The sequence below is a fragment of the Protobothrops mucrosquamatus genome, unplaced genomic scaffold (genome assembly GCF_001527695.2).
Source record: "Protobothrops mucrosquamatus isolate PMUCROS unplaced genomic scaffold, P.Mucros_1.0 scaffold858, whole genome shotgun sequence".
Taxonomy (NCBI): domain Eukaryota; kingdom Metazoa; phylum Chordata; class Lepidosauria; order Squamata; family Viperidae; genus Protobothrops; species Protobothrops mucrosquamatus.
Genome location: NW_015387113.1, coordinates 84,105 through 101,184, shown reverse-complemented (window position 1 = coordinate 101,184; position 17,080 = coordinate 84,105). Strand labels below are relative to the sequence as shown.

Genomic DNA, 17,080 nt, shown 5'->3' with positions numbered 1-17,080 from the left:
CACTGTTTTTACCAGCCCACACTTGAGGCAGCTTTGTCAAATTTTAACCACATGACAAATTTTAACCACAGTCATAGGGGGTTCAGCATCGCAAGACCTGCACGTGGATTAGAGAACAAACGAAAGTGTACGATATCAAGAGAATAAAAGAATTGAAATGGAAACGGGCTGGTCACACAGCAAGAAGAACTGAAGGCAGGTGGGCCAAGGCAGTCAAAGAATGGATCCCACTTGATAAAAAGCATCCACAAAAGAGACCTAAAAGATGGATCCACGGTATCAGCAAGTATTGCAGGCCCAATTGTCAAAAGAGCTCAGGACTGTATTGGTTGGAAACAGGCGGAAGAGGCCTGCATCCTGCAGCGGCTAGACAATGGCGAAGATGATGATGATACCGTAAGGCAAAGCCTAGGAATTGAAATCTGCCAATTCCTACTTGCCACTTTAGATTGCTGTGGGCAGTCCTGGATACTGTCCTTCCCTGGGCAATGAAAAAGTCCAAATCTTTTTGAACTCCATATCTTCTCTGGCATAAAGATACTAATAACTAAAAGTCCATATCTTACAACTCAGCTGTTTTCCATGAAGCCACCAGATATCTAGACTAGCATTGATTACCTAGTTTGGGTAATGAAATGTCTGCAACAAAACAATCAAGCTGAGAGAGCACCAAGGACCTCTCATGTCTTACAGACTTGGATTTGAAAACCTATGTTTAAAATTACTGCATTAAATCACATTAAACCACTAATTCTTTCACTATATGACATCTCCCAATCTCACTTCTTTCTACTGATCTTTACCAAATTACAAAGAATATCAGAATAGATTGTGAATTTGCATGTCTTGGATTTCTAGAAGCAAAATAAAAAATTAAAAGAATGTTCTCCTATGTCAGTGTTTCTCAACCTTGACAATTTTAAGGCATGTGGACTTCAACTCCCAGAATTCCACAGCCAGCAATGCTGGCTGTGGAATTCTGGGAGTTGAAGTCCACATGCCTTAAAGTTGTCAAGGTTGAGAAACACTGTCCTATGTTTTATAATATAAAATCTAGTTGATACAAATACAGGGCAGTTTGTATGTTAATCATAATTTTTTCCGTTATAAAACTTGTGGGTACAATATCATATACCCCATATTTAATAGAACAAAATAGTATGCCTATTATTATTAGCCATCTGTGATAAAATGTATACATACCAAATTACATAGTTGGGCTTTTGCATTTGCTAAATCAATACTAAAACATTAGTATTAGTATTTTGTTAATCCAGCTGGCATTGATTTTGAGGAAAGCCAAGCAAATTTTGCAGATTATGGGACAGCATTTTAATTTACATCAAAGGATTTAGTCAAAGTGGTGTTCAAATATTTTTGCTTTCTATATGAATGATGTATTTTTATTGTGGATGGATGTATGCATGTATATCTTCAGTTCCAGGCTATCATAATTTAGCCTGGAACGGAAGATATAATTTATCTGAATACCTCCTGCAACAAATTTACACAAAGAACATTTGCTGAGGACATTGGCTCTTCTGAATTACCTGATAGCAAACTATCAGGAAATAAGATATATTGTTTTATTATTGCCGCCCAAACTTACCTCTAGGGAGGTTGCAACTGAGAAGATTGAAAGTCATTTTTGAAGCACGCTGTCAACAGTAAACACTTCCTTGCAACAGGCTTACTTCTAAAGTCTGTTGTAAGCATAAAAATCAGCTCTTCAATTTACAACCATGTAAGTTTATTTTACAATATATTTGTGACAAACTGGCATTGTTCAAAGATCTGAATTGTTTACAAATATAACAGTTGCCATTTGAAACAATTAAAAAGTTCCTCTAAATATTAAATTTATACACGATTTATTTTTAAACAGGTCCAAGATAATATTAAAACTGAAACATTAATAAACTGAAGCCAAACTAGAACCACTGTCTAGACCTAAATACTGGAAAGTCTCCAAACGGATGTTTTAGAAATATAACGCTGCATTAAAGTTCTCCACAGCAGAAAAGGAGCTCTTTCTTTTAGAAATACTCCAGCAAATAACGGTCAATCAAGTCAGTTTATTAAGGCTGTTTTTTACATGTTATTGAATCCCATCATGCCTTTTATATTTCCAGCAGCTCCCTGTTGAAATTGGCGCATCATTGACTGCAATCCTGCCATGCCACCTGTAATGAAATATTAAACTGAAATGTAGGCACCCATTACAATTTTGAGGAAGCCTTTTACATTTTTTTAATTTTAACACTCATATAGAAACTGTAGCTTTTGCATAGAACTACAAAACTAGGTCCATGCACCCCAAATTATTTTTCTACGGCTTCTTAAATAGCAACCATTCGTATCACATTCAGTATCTCCTTGATTCAAAATTAGTTGCAAAGAATATTTAGTGGAACAATGAAGTGCCCATGCAAACTAAAATGCATAAATGTTTCTACCAATATTGGTAAACTCTTGGTTAGTTACACATTTTTTGAATCCCAGACATTATGACACATAAAATGAAATAAAAAAAGAAAAAAAAGAAACCACTTAAAAATAGATGTGGTACATATTAAGTAGAGAAAAATAAATGAAACCATAATTGTGAGGGGTTGTTTTTGCATCTAACTCTCAAATCATCTAGTTGTTATGAGATCTCTAGTAAAGTAAGATTATACATAATATCAAGACAATTTCACTTTAATTTAGTTTACTGAAAAATGTTGTGAAAAAAATTTTTTTTCACTCCAGCATACTAATATGTACTGCACCATAAATATAATTTTGTCATAGCAAAATTGCTGAGTTCAGTCTCTAAGACATACAGAAAGCAGCCTTTAAATACTTTATCAAACTGTTAGGAAGCAGTACCTTTCCAGCCCACTCCTGCAGCAAGAAAAGAAAAAGCATAATTACCCATATGATGAAGAACTCTGGGATCCATCATCTTTGCCATCTGTTGATTCAGTTTTGCCATCTGGGATGGATTTACATTCTTTGACATATCACCTCCTTAAAACAGAGAAAAGTAAAGAGGAGAGAGGAAAGAAAAAAACAGTAATGAAGTATTTCAAAATACCATACACAGAATAGCCCAAAGCACATACTCTGCTAGAGAGAAGTTCCTTGAGAATGGGCTCCGGCACAAATCCAAAAGCTTGGAAGACTAATCCTCTGATCCCAGTGACCGACCCAGATTGGATCCTGCAACATTATCCTGGGACACGTATATTCATCTTCATTAGTATTTCAAAACAGTAATGAAAATTCTCTTAGCCTCTTCTAATTGGTATCTGGCAGCGAAGCATTGTAAATATTCTGCAGGATTAAAATTGGCTTCACAGTCTGAGTGATTGCTAGAGACAGGCAGTTCATGCAAGCAATATAAACAAATATTGCAGTTTTTCATGTGTTTAAAATCAATAATGACGGTTTTCTGCAGAAATTTCATAAATGTATAAAAATATTTCTCTTTCTACAAAACAATTATGCAGATTAGCTGTCTTTGTAATTTCTAGAACTAATTACTATGTTTCCACTAAAGATAGCTTTTCAAAAGTTAACTTCTACGTGCCAAATTTTAATACAGATAGAAAGTATAAATCAATTTCTAGAATGTATGGGCTACGTCCATAAATGACTTATGTATTAAGACTTCACATCTCTTTTTCCCTTTCCATGTGCCTCTAAATCAATTCATTTTATTATGGTCATGGACCAGTATTACATGGCTCTCAAATCTGTCCTGTGGAGGATTCTTCAATCTTTTTAGGCAGCTATGTGATAAGTCCTGGGGTGACAGGAACAGAGAAGACATCTGTTCCATCCCTAAATGCGGCTTACCGTATCAGCAGATGGATCTCTTAGATTCAGTTCTATGAGTCTAGTATTAAGCAACTGAGTCAATCCAGAATGCCTAATACAAGTAGTTGTCGACTTACAACCATAACTGAGTCCCAAATTTCTGTTGCTGAGACAACTGAGCCTAAAATTTCTGTTGCTAAGCGAGACAGTTGTTAAATGAGTTTTGTCCCATTTTGATCTTTCTTGCCACAGTTGTTAAATGAATCACTGCAGTTGGTAATTTTAGTAACTCGGTTGTTAAGTGAATCTGGCTTCCCTATTGACTTTGCTTGTCAGAAGGTTGTAAAAGGTGATCACATGATACTGGGACACTGCAACCGTCATATATATGAACCAATTGTCAAGCATCTGAATTTTGATCATGTGACCACAGGTTTGCTGCAACGGTCATAAGTGTGAAAAACAGTCATAAGTCACTTTTTTCAGTGCTGTTGTAACTTTGAACGGTCACTAAACAAATGGTTGAAAGTTGAGGACTACCTGTGTATGCATGTATAGTAGATATTCAAAATATGCATTGATTCTCACCTTTAAAAAGTCCTTTAATGCCTCCCATCTTTTTCACCATTTGTGCAAATTTTGTGTACTGTGTCAGGAGTTCCTGAACATCTCTAGTTGAAACACCAGAACCTCTTGCTACTCTTTGGATTCTTCCTGGTTGCTTACTGAAAACTTTGGCTCCATCGGTACTATCTAGTTCTATAATTTAGAGAAGCAACGGATAAAGGAGGAATTATTCATGTATAATAGTGCTAAAAAGTCAACATATCAATTTACAGATCTTTTTTTAAAAAAAAATAATTTCTCTCAAAATTCTGTACCTGATTGGTACTGTTCTATACTGTACAGTATATAAGCCATAAACCACGTTTAAAAACGAAGTAAATACTACAGCTTTAATATAATTAGCAAGGTGGTAATTAAATCTGCTGAAGAAAGTAAAAGTATAGATTGGGATTTAATTTGTATTAGTGAAATTCCTAATAATGAAAGATGGGTTATCAGAGAAAATTGAAACCCTATTCATTTTCTCCAGAAGCAAGTATATACTCACGTTGGTTCCCCCCAATAAACAAAGGAAGCCTTCTAGCCATAGAAGGGAAAATCTGAATCCTGTTCAATGTTTAAATCATAATGAATTGTAGAATAAAAAACAAACAACTATGTATGTTTTGGATTTTTTCATTATTCTGACAACAGCATAAACAAATTTCAACCTTCATAATTCAGTTATGTTAGAAGTTACCTTGATCATTCATACTGTCCATTATCGTCATCAGTTTTTTTAGCCGTGCCATTGATTCCTGTTCATTGCCTTTACTCATGAAATCTGTTCCAAAACCAGGGATCATACCCTATAATAATTTCAAAAAAGTATTAAAAGCTACTTCAAAGTGAATATTAATGCATTAAGTGGTTTTTAGATAACTAATCTTAATATAGTTACCAGTATTTGACTGAAGGGCCCCATTTTCATGATGTTTTGGAACTGTTCATACATATCCCTCAATGTGAATTGACCTAAATGGTTAAAACATTAATTTGTAGTTATTAAATTTGTACATTGTAAATCAGATGGTTCATCCCATCTTTCAAAACAAAATGGACAAGTGAATTAAACCGCTAAACACTGCTTTATTAGCAAAGTTTGGGGCATAGCTTACCGTGTTTTAATTTCTCTATGAGAGCCTCATTGTCATCTAATTTCAATTCATTTACTTTATCTATCAATCCTTCAATATCTCCCATGCCTGTAATAAAAAATATACTTCTTTAACAACTGAAATACAATCCATTACAATTCAGAAGAAAAATTAATTTTAGCAATTAAATTTTTGCAGTGAACAATACATACCAAGAAGTTTACTGATAAAAGGTTGTGTTTTAAAAGGTTCAAAGTCATCTATATGTTCTCCAGTTCCAATAAAAATGATTGGACTTTTAGTTGCAGCAACTCTGAAGTGAAACACAAGTTTATATTTTTGTATCTTGGCCTCAAAACGAAAGACTTAAGAAAGAAATAGAATGTACCTCTTGTGCATTAAGATTTTGAAATTTGAATATTCACTCAACCCTGATAGTTTAAAAACTCGGTTTTTCCTCCCACTACCAACAAAATACAGTAAGCAGTGAAGAGACAATAGTTCTTCATGCTTCAATTTCTCCAAAAAGCAAAGCTAAAAGAGCTGGAAAATCTATCAAATGCAGGATCAACTCTGTCTTTTCAGAACTCTTTATTTTATGCAGCTATTTATAGGCATCACAATGTTGCTTGGCCCATTATTAAGTAAAAAGTACTTACGCACTCAATGCTCCACCTCCCTTTGCATGGCCATCAAGTTTTGTCACAATTACAGAAGCAACATCAACTTTATCTTTGAACGCCTTTGCTTGAGCTTCACAGGCTTGACCGATAGAGGCATCCATCACATAAACTATATTATCTGGTTGCTGGAAGCAATGATCCAAACAAAGGGAAACATAAATTAGGAGCTCTTATCCTTGCTCCACTTCAAAGTGATAGCAAACTGTAGGTCATGTTAAACATCTAACAGTGGTATGCTCCTTTCATTAATGGAGATGAAAATGATTTCATGAAAATGCACATTTATTCTAAATTTCAATTATTTCAAAATTTAATGATCAAATCTCCATCAAATCTCAGCTGGGAAGCACTTTCCATGTAAGTATTTTGTAGTCCCACCGAATGCGGATGATGAGTCTGGTAGCATATATATTTAATAATTAATCAATTAGACATGCTTATAAAAAAACTGCATTATATGCTGATTTTACATCTGCTATATACTGAAGATCTTGGTATATAATTTTAGAACAGGAAATGATTCTATAATCTCCTGATAAAACAATAACTGAAAGCCCATTTCCAATTCAAAATAGCTTATTGGCCATATCCAAATGGACTTTCATTCATGTATCAAGATTTCTTTGCTCCATTCCATACCAACCCCAATCTGCTAAAAGAAAATCCATTCTTTTTCTAGAGCAGATTTGTGAGGCATGCAGGCAAATGATCAGCAATAGATACTACATTTGCTTACCATTCAAGAAGCATTATACAGTTTGTAAATTCTAGAATAGTGTCATCATTATCCAAACAAAACTTACTATGGCATTAGCAACTTGCAGCATTTCTTCAAACAAAGAGTCTTCCTGCTTGTGACGACCACTTGTATCAACTATTATTATTTCAAAGTTTTCATTCTTAAATTTTTCAACACCTTCTGAAGCAATAATTACAGGATCCATCTCTGTGTAACTAGTTCAAAGAAAAACCCATACTTAAAATAATATGAAGTTATAAAATTACTCAGAAGCAGATGATGAGTCATGTAATGGGGGAAGCATCACTACAGGCAAGGAAGGGAGGGAGGAGGAGATCCATCTTGTGGTGGTGTGGGGGGATCAGATAGCTTAGGCTCATTGTACCAGTCAAGAGTTACCAAAGAACGTATTCTGAATGCCTTACTAGTTACCTCTGCTCTTACCTCTATTTATGTTAATAAACTGATAATCAAGACTAATTTATTTAAATGGAGAATTTCAATAAATTTGATCCATAAGAAAATTACTTTTTATTTTACAGTTTTTTTATCATGTAAATCCACATGTAATGCACATTCATGTTGCTTTGCATATTGTAGCATATTGTATGAATCTAGCTACCATGACCAAAATTAAAATACAACAGAAGGAGAGAACACTATAGGGCTGGGACATACAACAGAATATGTAAAACGCCTAATTTCAGATCATTTGAGCACAAACCATCCCATTAGAATGTCCTGTTTCAAGCATAAGACTGCAGTTTTGAGTGTGAAATGGGGTAATTTCAAGTTAAAAAATAATTCAAACCATTTCCGGAATGCTCAAACCAACCTGCATAAGACATTTATAAGCAAAGGAAAATAGGACGAGAAAATCCTCCTGCTGATGTTACCTAGTCTGGTAACGAAACGTTCAGAAACTAAATTGAAACATGTTTGCAGAGCAAACCGCTGCCAAAACCTGAGTAAGATTAGAACAATTATGTTTTCTGAAATTACATCCTTGAAACAGTTTGAAATAAAACATTTTGTGTTCCTCTGCATTGTGGTAGTAAGAAAGGACTTGAAAATAAAGCTGAGTTTTGCTCTTTTGTGACATTACTGTAATGTATCAGATGAGTTTTCTGTATTTTTTTCATAGATAAGCAAATAACAGATATTGAATATTTTTGCAAATTTTGAATGTTCACTGTTAATTTGCTTCTTTAACTAAATAATTTAGTGCAACTCCAAAATTTCTGATATATATTGATATAGACACAAGCACATACACAAACATAAGAAGGCATCACATAAATATGGGGTAGTATGTCCATTCCTTATTCCAGAGAAACTGCTGAGCTTGGTAAACAGGTATTTTGAACTGTGATAATACACACATTAATTTACTTGAGTTTAAGACACTTTGCTATTAAACTTTTTGAAGATCTCTGATAAATATTAACCAAGAGATTATCACAATAAAGTTCTAGCTTTATCCAACTATATCTATGTAGTGAACATCTACAGACACTATCTCAAAACTGGATAATCAATGTTTATATTTAATAGGTATTATACATACCTCCCATAAAATGGAATTCTTGCTTTTGTTGCATTCTGTTTTAACTGATCAAAAGCACCTACAGAATACAAATATTGTTAGCCATGCAGGACATACACATCTATCAAAAACAAAGTAAAAATAATTAATGACCGCACCTGCTCTGTAAGTGTCTGCACATATCAAACATGTCTTCCAGCCTTTCTTCTGGTAATAATATGCCAACTGTTAATTTAAACAAAATCAAGATATAATCTTATAAGCTATTATTAAAAACACTTTTTTTGTTTTCATTCATTTGAAGTTGCACATACAAAGACTGAAATATCTATCTTCTATCAGCTTCTTTAAGGTACAGCCAATTACGGAGCTATAGATCTAATCTGTCTACCGGTACTACCAACTACAGTATTTGTTCTCATGCTCTACCACGGTCCTTTTTATCTTGTGAACTTTGCCAACTAGTAATACAAGCAACGTTTTTGTATTTTATTTAAAAAATCTAATAAATTCTAGATACCTGGATTACAAAAGCCTTTTTTTAGTAAAATCTGACATATTTAGTATACGTGGCCAATGAACCACGTAGAAGTTGGTCTGCATCATTGGCTATACATCATACTGAATTGGAAATAATATAATTCACAATATTTTCAAATTTAAAAAGAATAGTTTGTAAGGAGATAACAAATATGTAATATGAACCTTAGTTTCATAGTGTACGTTTTTACGTTTTACTGTAAAATGTTTATGTGCTGGTCAAAAACAATTTTCTCAAGTGATTTAGAATTACTGATATAACGTATCACTCCAAGTATTCCTTTTTTGAAATGCTTCATTTCTCCCTGAATATGCCAATTCAATTATTCCAAAGATGGTGTGGCACATTTTTGAAAGTCAGTCTATTGAAACAAAAGCAGTTCAGGTGTTCAGGATGTGTCCAACCTCCAAACAACCTTATTTCAATTTGAAACATAACCATAAAACAATTTTGTTTTGGGAGCTTAGCTTCTGGAAGTACCGCTCCAAAACAGTCAGATTAGAAGGCTGAAAGAAGGATAAATTTTCTGAAAATGGCCCATAACTGTTTATCTATGTTACACTATTAGATATTGATTTTGCCTTCAAAATGCTTCTTCATACTCCTCATCCTTTTAATATTTGAAAATGCAGCTCAATTCTATTTATGAATTCAATCTAGCAGCAAAACAAAGTTTTTTTAACTTTTTCCATTCAGGGTTGGGAGATTCTGAAGCAGATCCGAGTACATATGAAAAAATGGAAATAATGGAAGTTCAACCATATAAATGGAAATCTGTTCAAACACTTAATAGTCCAGGCGCTACAGAAATCTATCTAAAAAAACAGCTATCATTACATATCGTGTGGAATATATGATACCTTTGAGCATGAAGTTGTTTTGCCACTTCCTTGCAAGCCTACAAACATGATGATATTTTGTTTTCCTTTTGTGGGTGTCCAAGCTTTGACTCCAGGATCTACAAGCTACAAAATAAAATGCAGCATAATTGCCAAAATCACAAAATATTTACAAAGCCTCCGGGTTTTGTTTTGCATATTTTATACTGTGTATTTTCCAATATCACTTTTTCTGCTCAGTTCCAAAAGTCAGAAATCAAAGTAATGTTATTCTCTTTCTGCTTCAACAATATACAACCATTGTTCAATGGAACAATGAACACCTCTGCCCCATAGGACATGTCAAATCCTTCAGTCTCCTCAATATTACATTGATGCTACTGGCAATGGCAATGGCAATGCCTTTAAAATGTAAAATAGACTGCCTTGATTCTTCTCTTTGTCTTTAGGAATTTCAGTAAAAGAGATACAAAGTTAGATACAGTTGACCAGAAGAAGCCAATCTGAGGAAGTAACAGTTCAATTTACAATACACCTTATGCTAAGTGGGTTTATTTTAACTATGGATTGTTGAGAAATCATAGCAGTCTGGTGTACATATAATTCTAACATATTGTGGTTTATAAAACTCAGTGTCTGGATTTCTGTATCATACAATTAATCAATCAATACAATTGCAAAGACCGATGTATAAATTCAACCAAAGTGTTTTTCTGTACACTTGTTGAGGCAGAAATTGTAATCTTTCTGCCATGCCATCACAGTACAAGAATGTCATTTTTACACTAATAAAATAAAACAGTCGCCAAATGAATGATCGTATGACGAGGACTGCCTGAACTGCTGCAATGCTATGAAGAAGATATTTTCAATCAATAGCAAGCCTTATTAATTATTATGCATACCCCATAATTGCAACAGATTTACTTTAAAATGGACATGCATTATTCATATAGATACATGAATATGAGATAGATAAGAGGATTTGTTATATATTCAGCTAAGGGAATAAGGATACCTAGAATGTATTACAGATATAGGTTAGAAAACAATACTTTAATTCTACCTTAACAAGTTCTTTAAAGACGGCATGTTGGATCATTTTTCTTTTGTTGAGTCCAGAAGCCATTTCTTCAAGGTCAATAGCAGATCTATGGTTGAAAAAAGGGAAAAATCAATATAAGGTGATTTCAGTGTCCTACTGAACTAATATAATTTACGTTCCACTATTATACTGAGGATCTGGGGAAGGTACTCTATATTAAGTGAACTTTGCCCTTCCTCAAAAATCCCTGAATATTTACTTTATTATTTCATATGATGGTAATTATCTTTAAATAAAACAAAAATGTTCCCTTAGATAAAGATCAGTTTCTGATCACTCCAGAATCCGTGTAGTTTTTATGGCAACAATACAGAATTGGTTGGTTACTGCTTCTTCCAGCATGGATTTCAATTCCCTACTGTAGCCTACAGTCCTGGAGTTTCCTGACAACCTCTCATCCCACCTTCCCTAGTTTTTGGTAGTTAGATCAGTGTTTTCTAAACTTAACGTTAAGATGTGTGGACTTCAATTTCCAAAATTCTCCAGCCAGCAACCTTTTCATTTTTTTCAGCTTAAGCATTATTGCTTAAGTGGATCTCACTGTACTTTGTATTCCAGCTTCCTATTTATTTTTCCTCCAGAATGTAGAGATAGGGGCCAGGTAGAGGTCATGAGCAGCAAACTGCCCTTCCAATGCTTACGTGCCTCTTCTCTCTACATAATCTCATCCATTCACATCACCATGGCAATGTAGGGAAATACCCCAGGCTGGTACATGATATCACCTGGTTCACATGATATCAGCCAGGTTACATCAACAGGATGTGGTAGAAACTGCTCCCTGGCTGGGGCCTCCTAGCTGGTATATTCTTAAGGATTGGCAAGGGGTTTCACCAATAGAAATGCTGTTACTATGCTGATGCCATCTTACTTTATGCTATTTGGAATACCTATATATAAAGAATAAACGCTGCGAAGGCAGTCAGCCATATTTGCACCCTGCAATGACTGAGCACTGATTACTTCACCAGAAGACTGGCCCAATGTACAATCAATCTTATCTCTTGTCTTCGTTCTCAAGGAAGAATTCTGATTTTTAATATTAGTTTTAGAGACTACTGTTACCCTTCTTGTAATTCCATAAGTACTGTTTTGCAACATATACAAAATATTTTAGTCTTAGAAAAAATATACAGGTAGCTTTCGACTTACAGTAGTTCTTTTAATGACTGTTCAAAGTTACAACACACTGAAAAAAGTGACTTATGACCGTTTTTCACACTTAGACCGTTGCAGCAGCCACATGATTACGTGATCAAAATTCAGATACTCAGCAACTGATTCATATTTATGACTATTGCAGTGTCCTGGGGTCATATGATCACTTTTTGTGACCTTCTGACAAGCAAAGTCAATGGGGAAGCCAGATTCACTTAACAATTGTGTCATTTACTTAAGAACTACAATGATTCACTTAACAAGTGTGGCAACAAAAGTCGTAAAATGGGGCAAAATTAATTTAACAAATGTCTTGCTTAGCAACAGAAATTTTGGACTCAATTGTGGTTGTGACCCGAGGACTACTTGTATAGTAAATAAAAAAAAACCAATTGTTCAGCTGAACATAGTTGTTTTATATAAAATTGTATCCATATAAAATTATATAAAATTAAATAACATATATCTTTTTAATTAATATAAAATTGAACTTCTTATCACAGCAGTTCAAAACTTTACATGTCCCCCCTTTTAGACTAACAATATAAATAAACTTAATACAACACAGAGATAAAACAACATTATTCTTATTTGGCTTGGTTCACTTACTTGACATTTTCTCTTAGTTGTTTCACTAGTTTAATGTTGACATCAGCTTCCAATAATGCCGTACAAACTTCTTTTAGCATAGCATTTAAAACCTGCAAGGGCAGAAAGACAATACAAAAAATGTTTCTGTACAATTTATCTATAATTTAATGTTTATAATTTCTCTTTCCAGTGAACATTTTAGATTAATATTTACTGGGTGGAAAATAATACAAACAAATAATGAAATTTCATATGGTTAAATCTGGTAGACATAGTGGATAGAGAAATATATAAAATTTTAAAAAGAAATCAATACAAAAGAAATAAGAATATTATGAATTAATATTAATAGTAATAGTAACAATCTACTTAGAAAATGGCACCAATTCACTGAATTTTGTCCATTAAATTTCACATAATTAATGATGTATAAAATCCTAACCTTATTACTTTAATATGGGAGTTTTTTCTATCAAACCCAAACTGATAATAATCTTTTCTTTCTACGTAGCTGCCTTTATTGTATCTCATATGGAAAATTTACATACCTCTTCATTGATAATGGTAGCATTGCTCAGGGAGCGCAATGCTGAGGTAATTTTTCTCCCAAGATCTGCTAAAACCATCTTGACAATAGATTCAGTTCAAATATGACCTGTAAAAAAAGCCATTGTAATATTGCTGAAATTATTCTTCACAAGCTACACTTTATCCTTCATATAATAATCAGTAATTAGTAGAGAGACAGTTGTTAACTAAGTCTCTTCTTCTCCTGAAATTTCAAGTCCCCCAAAATTTTATGGTGTGTTAGGGGACTGGAACAGTAACTCTTGAGACTTCAGTCCCCAGACACTCCATAAAATCTTTGGGAACATTGGAAGAAATACAAAATTAATCATCATCATAATCATAACTATTATCCCATCTTTCATTCAACCAGCTGGATTCATCCTCTTGTTAAAAGCTTCTTTCAAAAAAGAAGAGCACCACTCTTTCGAGGACTAGGGTAAATGTAAGTTAATATAAACTAAGATTGCAACTGTATTTTAGTTTAATGATTTTATTATCTGTATTAGAAATATATATTTAGCTTTAATATTTGTCCTACTCAATGTGTGGGGAAAGAGAGATACAGTAGATATATATACAGACATAGATATAAAACAAAGAGATTGCAAGAAAAGCACCATATACTGCACACAGCTGAGGTTCTGTCTTTTTTTTACAAACCATATAGTTGCCTTGAGCAAGATGAGTGGCAAACAAATTTAATAAATGCTCTATTCTTGTTAATTTTGCATGTCATATGTACCATAAATTTGTTCTCAGAACAAAAGTAATCCAACAATAACTATATAATAACAATTCTCATCTACAATACAAGAAATTGATGCTACACTTGCACTGTTGGCAATTTGGGAGGTAGACTATACTGGTTAAATTGGAGACCTTTCCTTCTAGTTTCAAAATTAACTGATCTACTTTATGTATTTATTCAACCTATATGGCTGCCCAGGCAGTCCAGCAAATAAACTTGCCTTCTGCCATTAAGAGCTTTGTAAGTGATAATCAGCACTTTAAACTGCACTCAGAAGCTTACTGGGAATCAGCCGTTTGTATTGGTATAATGTTAAGTAGGAGTGTAATATCAGGGTACACTGGTACATCTGGATACACTGGCAGATCTGGAATTACCCATGCTAACAGCTGCAGCTTCAGTGGTCTTTGAGGGGCAGCATTTGTAGTAATCTAATCACAACCATCATCCCACAGTGTATATACAATTCCTTCAAAATCCTCAAGAAGCTTCCAAAAGCTTCTGTAGGAACTGGAAAAAGAAACATCTGCTTTAACAATTTGAAAAGAGACGGTTCATACATATTCCTCTGTGTTTCAGAGCATTTCTTTTAAAGGGTGCACATACCCCTAATATATATTATGAAAAAAATAACCAATTTGATACAGTATTTCATCAGAGTTTCTAATTCCAGATATGTAATCCAGTATTTGCTGGTCATATTTTGGGGGGAGGAAAGTCAGTAACTGCCTCCATGGTTTATTTGTCATAATATTTTATGACTTTCTATCCTGTTAACTGGTACCCTTTAATACCTGCAAACATTCATTAAACAAATATAAGGTTGCTCATCTAGCTGAATAATTATTAGGATTCCTTAATTAAGTGGAAGGAACTATAGAGGAAAAAATGAAACTAGAATAACTAAATTTCAGCTATAATTCTGTAACACTTTTAAATATCTTTAATAGCCCAGAAAGGCTTCAAGGCAAGCAAGCATATTTACAATTGCACTGCTAATTATATCAAGCGATAGGGGGGAAGGGAACCTGTTCCATTTGTAACATATTACAATTTTGTGAGCTGCTTTAGGAGATAGGAGATGAGAAATAGTTTAAATTCCCATTTTACTCATTTACAGGATATATTTAAACTAGCCATTGGTATAACAATAATAAAGAGCTCTAGATTATCTGTACTGTTGTTCTAATAATCTGTTGACCGAACTTCCTGAATTCAAAATTAGGATGAAACAATTTGACCGTGTGACAGCATTTGTTCAAAAAACTAGAATCTGTACAAGAAAAATATTATATTAGTTATAAAATATTGCAATGCAAATATTGGATGCGCCTGAACATAAACTATAATAATCAAGTAAAACTCAAACAAACTATCCTATAATTGCACATTGAAATAAAATCTCAGTTTAGCATACTCTATGGTGGAATTCCAGTCCGTGTATATCCCACTATGTTGTACACGACCAAGAAAAATAACTGGATACATCATGGTTCAATAAAGACGGTATGTGAACCTAGCACAGTGGTTCTCAACCTGTGGGTCGGGACCCCATTTGGGGTCGATCGACCATTTCATGGGGGTCGCCAAGCAAGGCTGTCCGCCATTTTTTTTTGTCCGCCATTTTTTTCCCTTTTCCAGCAGGTGCCTTACTTCCCTTGGGCTGGGCCAGCTGGTGATCGGCCTGCTCCGTCTCTGCCGCTTGCCAGCTATGCCTCGGCTGGCGCAGGGGGCAGAACCACGCATGCGTGGCGCTCTCGGGCAGGGAAAGTCCTTGACTTACGACCGGTTGGGGTCGTGGCATTAAAAAGGTTGAGAACCACTGACCTAGCAGGTATAACGAATAATAGCCCAGTCCAGTTTTTGATCACAGGTCGTCCTTAGACACATGTAAAAAAGGGGAGAATACGCAAAAAAAAATAATATTTTTTTTAAAGTACTACTATATATCTGGATGTAAGAAAAGTGTCCAGGTTACTTGATGGGCACAGAGGATTTCAATTACCCCCGAAGAGGCTTCTTCCTCCGGTTCAGCCAGTGCAACTTGTGGCATCACTGCAAAAGCAGGATCTACATTTTTAACTTCACAGGATAGCACGTGTGCTTCCCCTCCGCCCAAAGTTCTCAGATTTGTACGTATGCACAGGGGCACGTCAGGGTAACCTGAAACAGTCTGGAGAAGTCTCACATTTGCGGACTCGGGTAACCGAAAAGCTACCAGCCTTCCACACAAACCTTACCGAGAAGCGAAGCGGCGGCCTGATCTGGCCCCGCTCTGAAACCCACACAACAGCCCGGGCCTCTTAGGGGGTCCTCAGAAAGCCAGTAAACCAAACCCGGCACCAATAATCGACTCCGATCCCTCTCCAGCATCCAAACAACCAGGAAGAGTGTCACGTCACCACTACACAAATCAGACAGTTATCATCCTTCCCAAGGCAAACTCAGACATCTGCTTCCGGGCCATCGGTGAGAAACGTCCTGTTTGAGACAGGCGTACGATACACGAAAAGGAAGATGTGCGCGTTGGCTTCAGCTTCCGAGTACACATTTCTTCGCTGAAAACGGTTGCAACTTATATCCATAGAAATATATTTAGAACTGGATATAAAACAGGACAGTCTAATGTTTTGTTTCAGCGTTTTGTAAAAAAACGGTTTATATCTATCTGATATAATTTCCGTAACTAGTTAGTTTCCGTAACTTTAACATCGGTGGACTTCAACTCCCACAATTCCCCAGCGAGGTTGGAGAATTCTGGGAATTGTAGTTCACCTATCTTAAAGCAGCTGAGGTTAAGAAACACTGTCAAAATAACAGGGGTAGTCAACCTTGGCTCTTTTATGACTCGTGGACTTCAACTCCCAGAATTCCTGAGCCAGCTTAGCTGGCTCAGGAATTCTGGGAATTGAAGTCCACGAGTCATAAAAGAGCCAAGGTTGACTACCCCTGAAATAACATAACGAGGAAAGGAGTAAGGACTTTTGAACTCAAGGGGCCAATTTCTGTCTAAATTACACAAACTTCTGCCAAACTACGTTCTGGCCCAGATT

At 34.9% G+C, this 17,080-nt stretch overlaps 1 protein-coding gene across 1 annotated transcript; it reads right to left on the bottom strand.

Annotated features, from left to right (window-relative positions):
* Positions 1-2,055: 2,055 nt before the first annotated feature.
* SRP54 (signal recognition particle 54) lies at positions 2,056-16,481 on the bottom strand. The gene is made up of 16 exons (XM_015819077.1): positions 16,268-16,481; positions 13,258-13,364; positions 12,728-12,819; positions 10,922-11,006; positions 9,877-9,981; positions 8,634-8,700; positions 8,497-8,554; positions 6,994-7,144; positions 6,167-6,315; positions 5,720-5,820; positions 5,529-5,615; positions 5,312-5,385; positions 5,111-5,219; positions 4,393-4,563; positions 2,917-3,012; positions 2,056-2,183 (listed from the first exon to the last, which is right to left on the bottom strand). The coding sequence occupies exons 2-16, from the start codon at positions 13,333-13,335 to the stop codon at positions 2,092-2,094; spliced, it is 1,515 nt and encodes a 504-aa protein (XP_015674563.1). The 5' UTR covers positions 13,336-13,364; positions 16,268-16,481; the 3' UTR covers positions 2,056-2,091.
* Between the last annotated feature and the right edge of the window lie 599 nt (positions 16,482-17,080).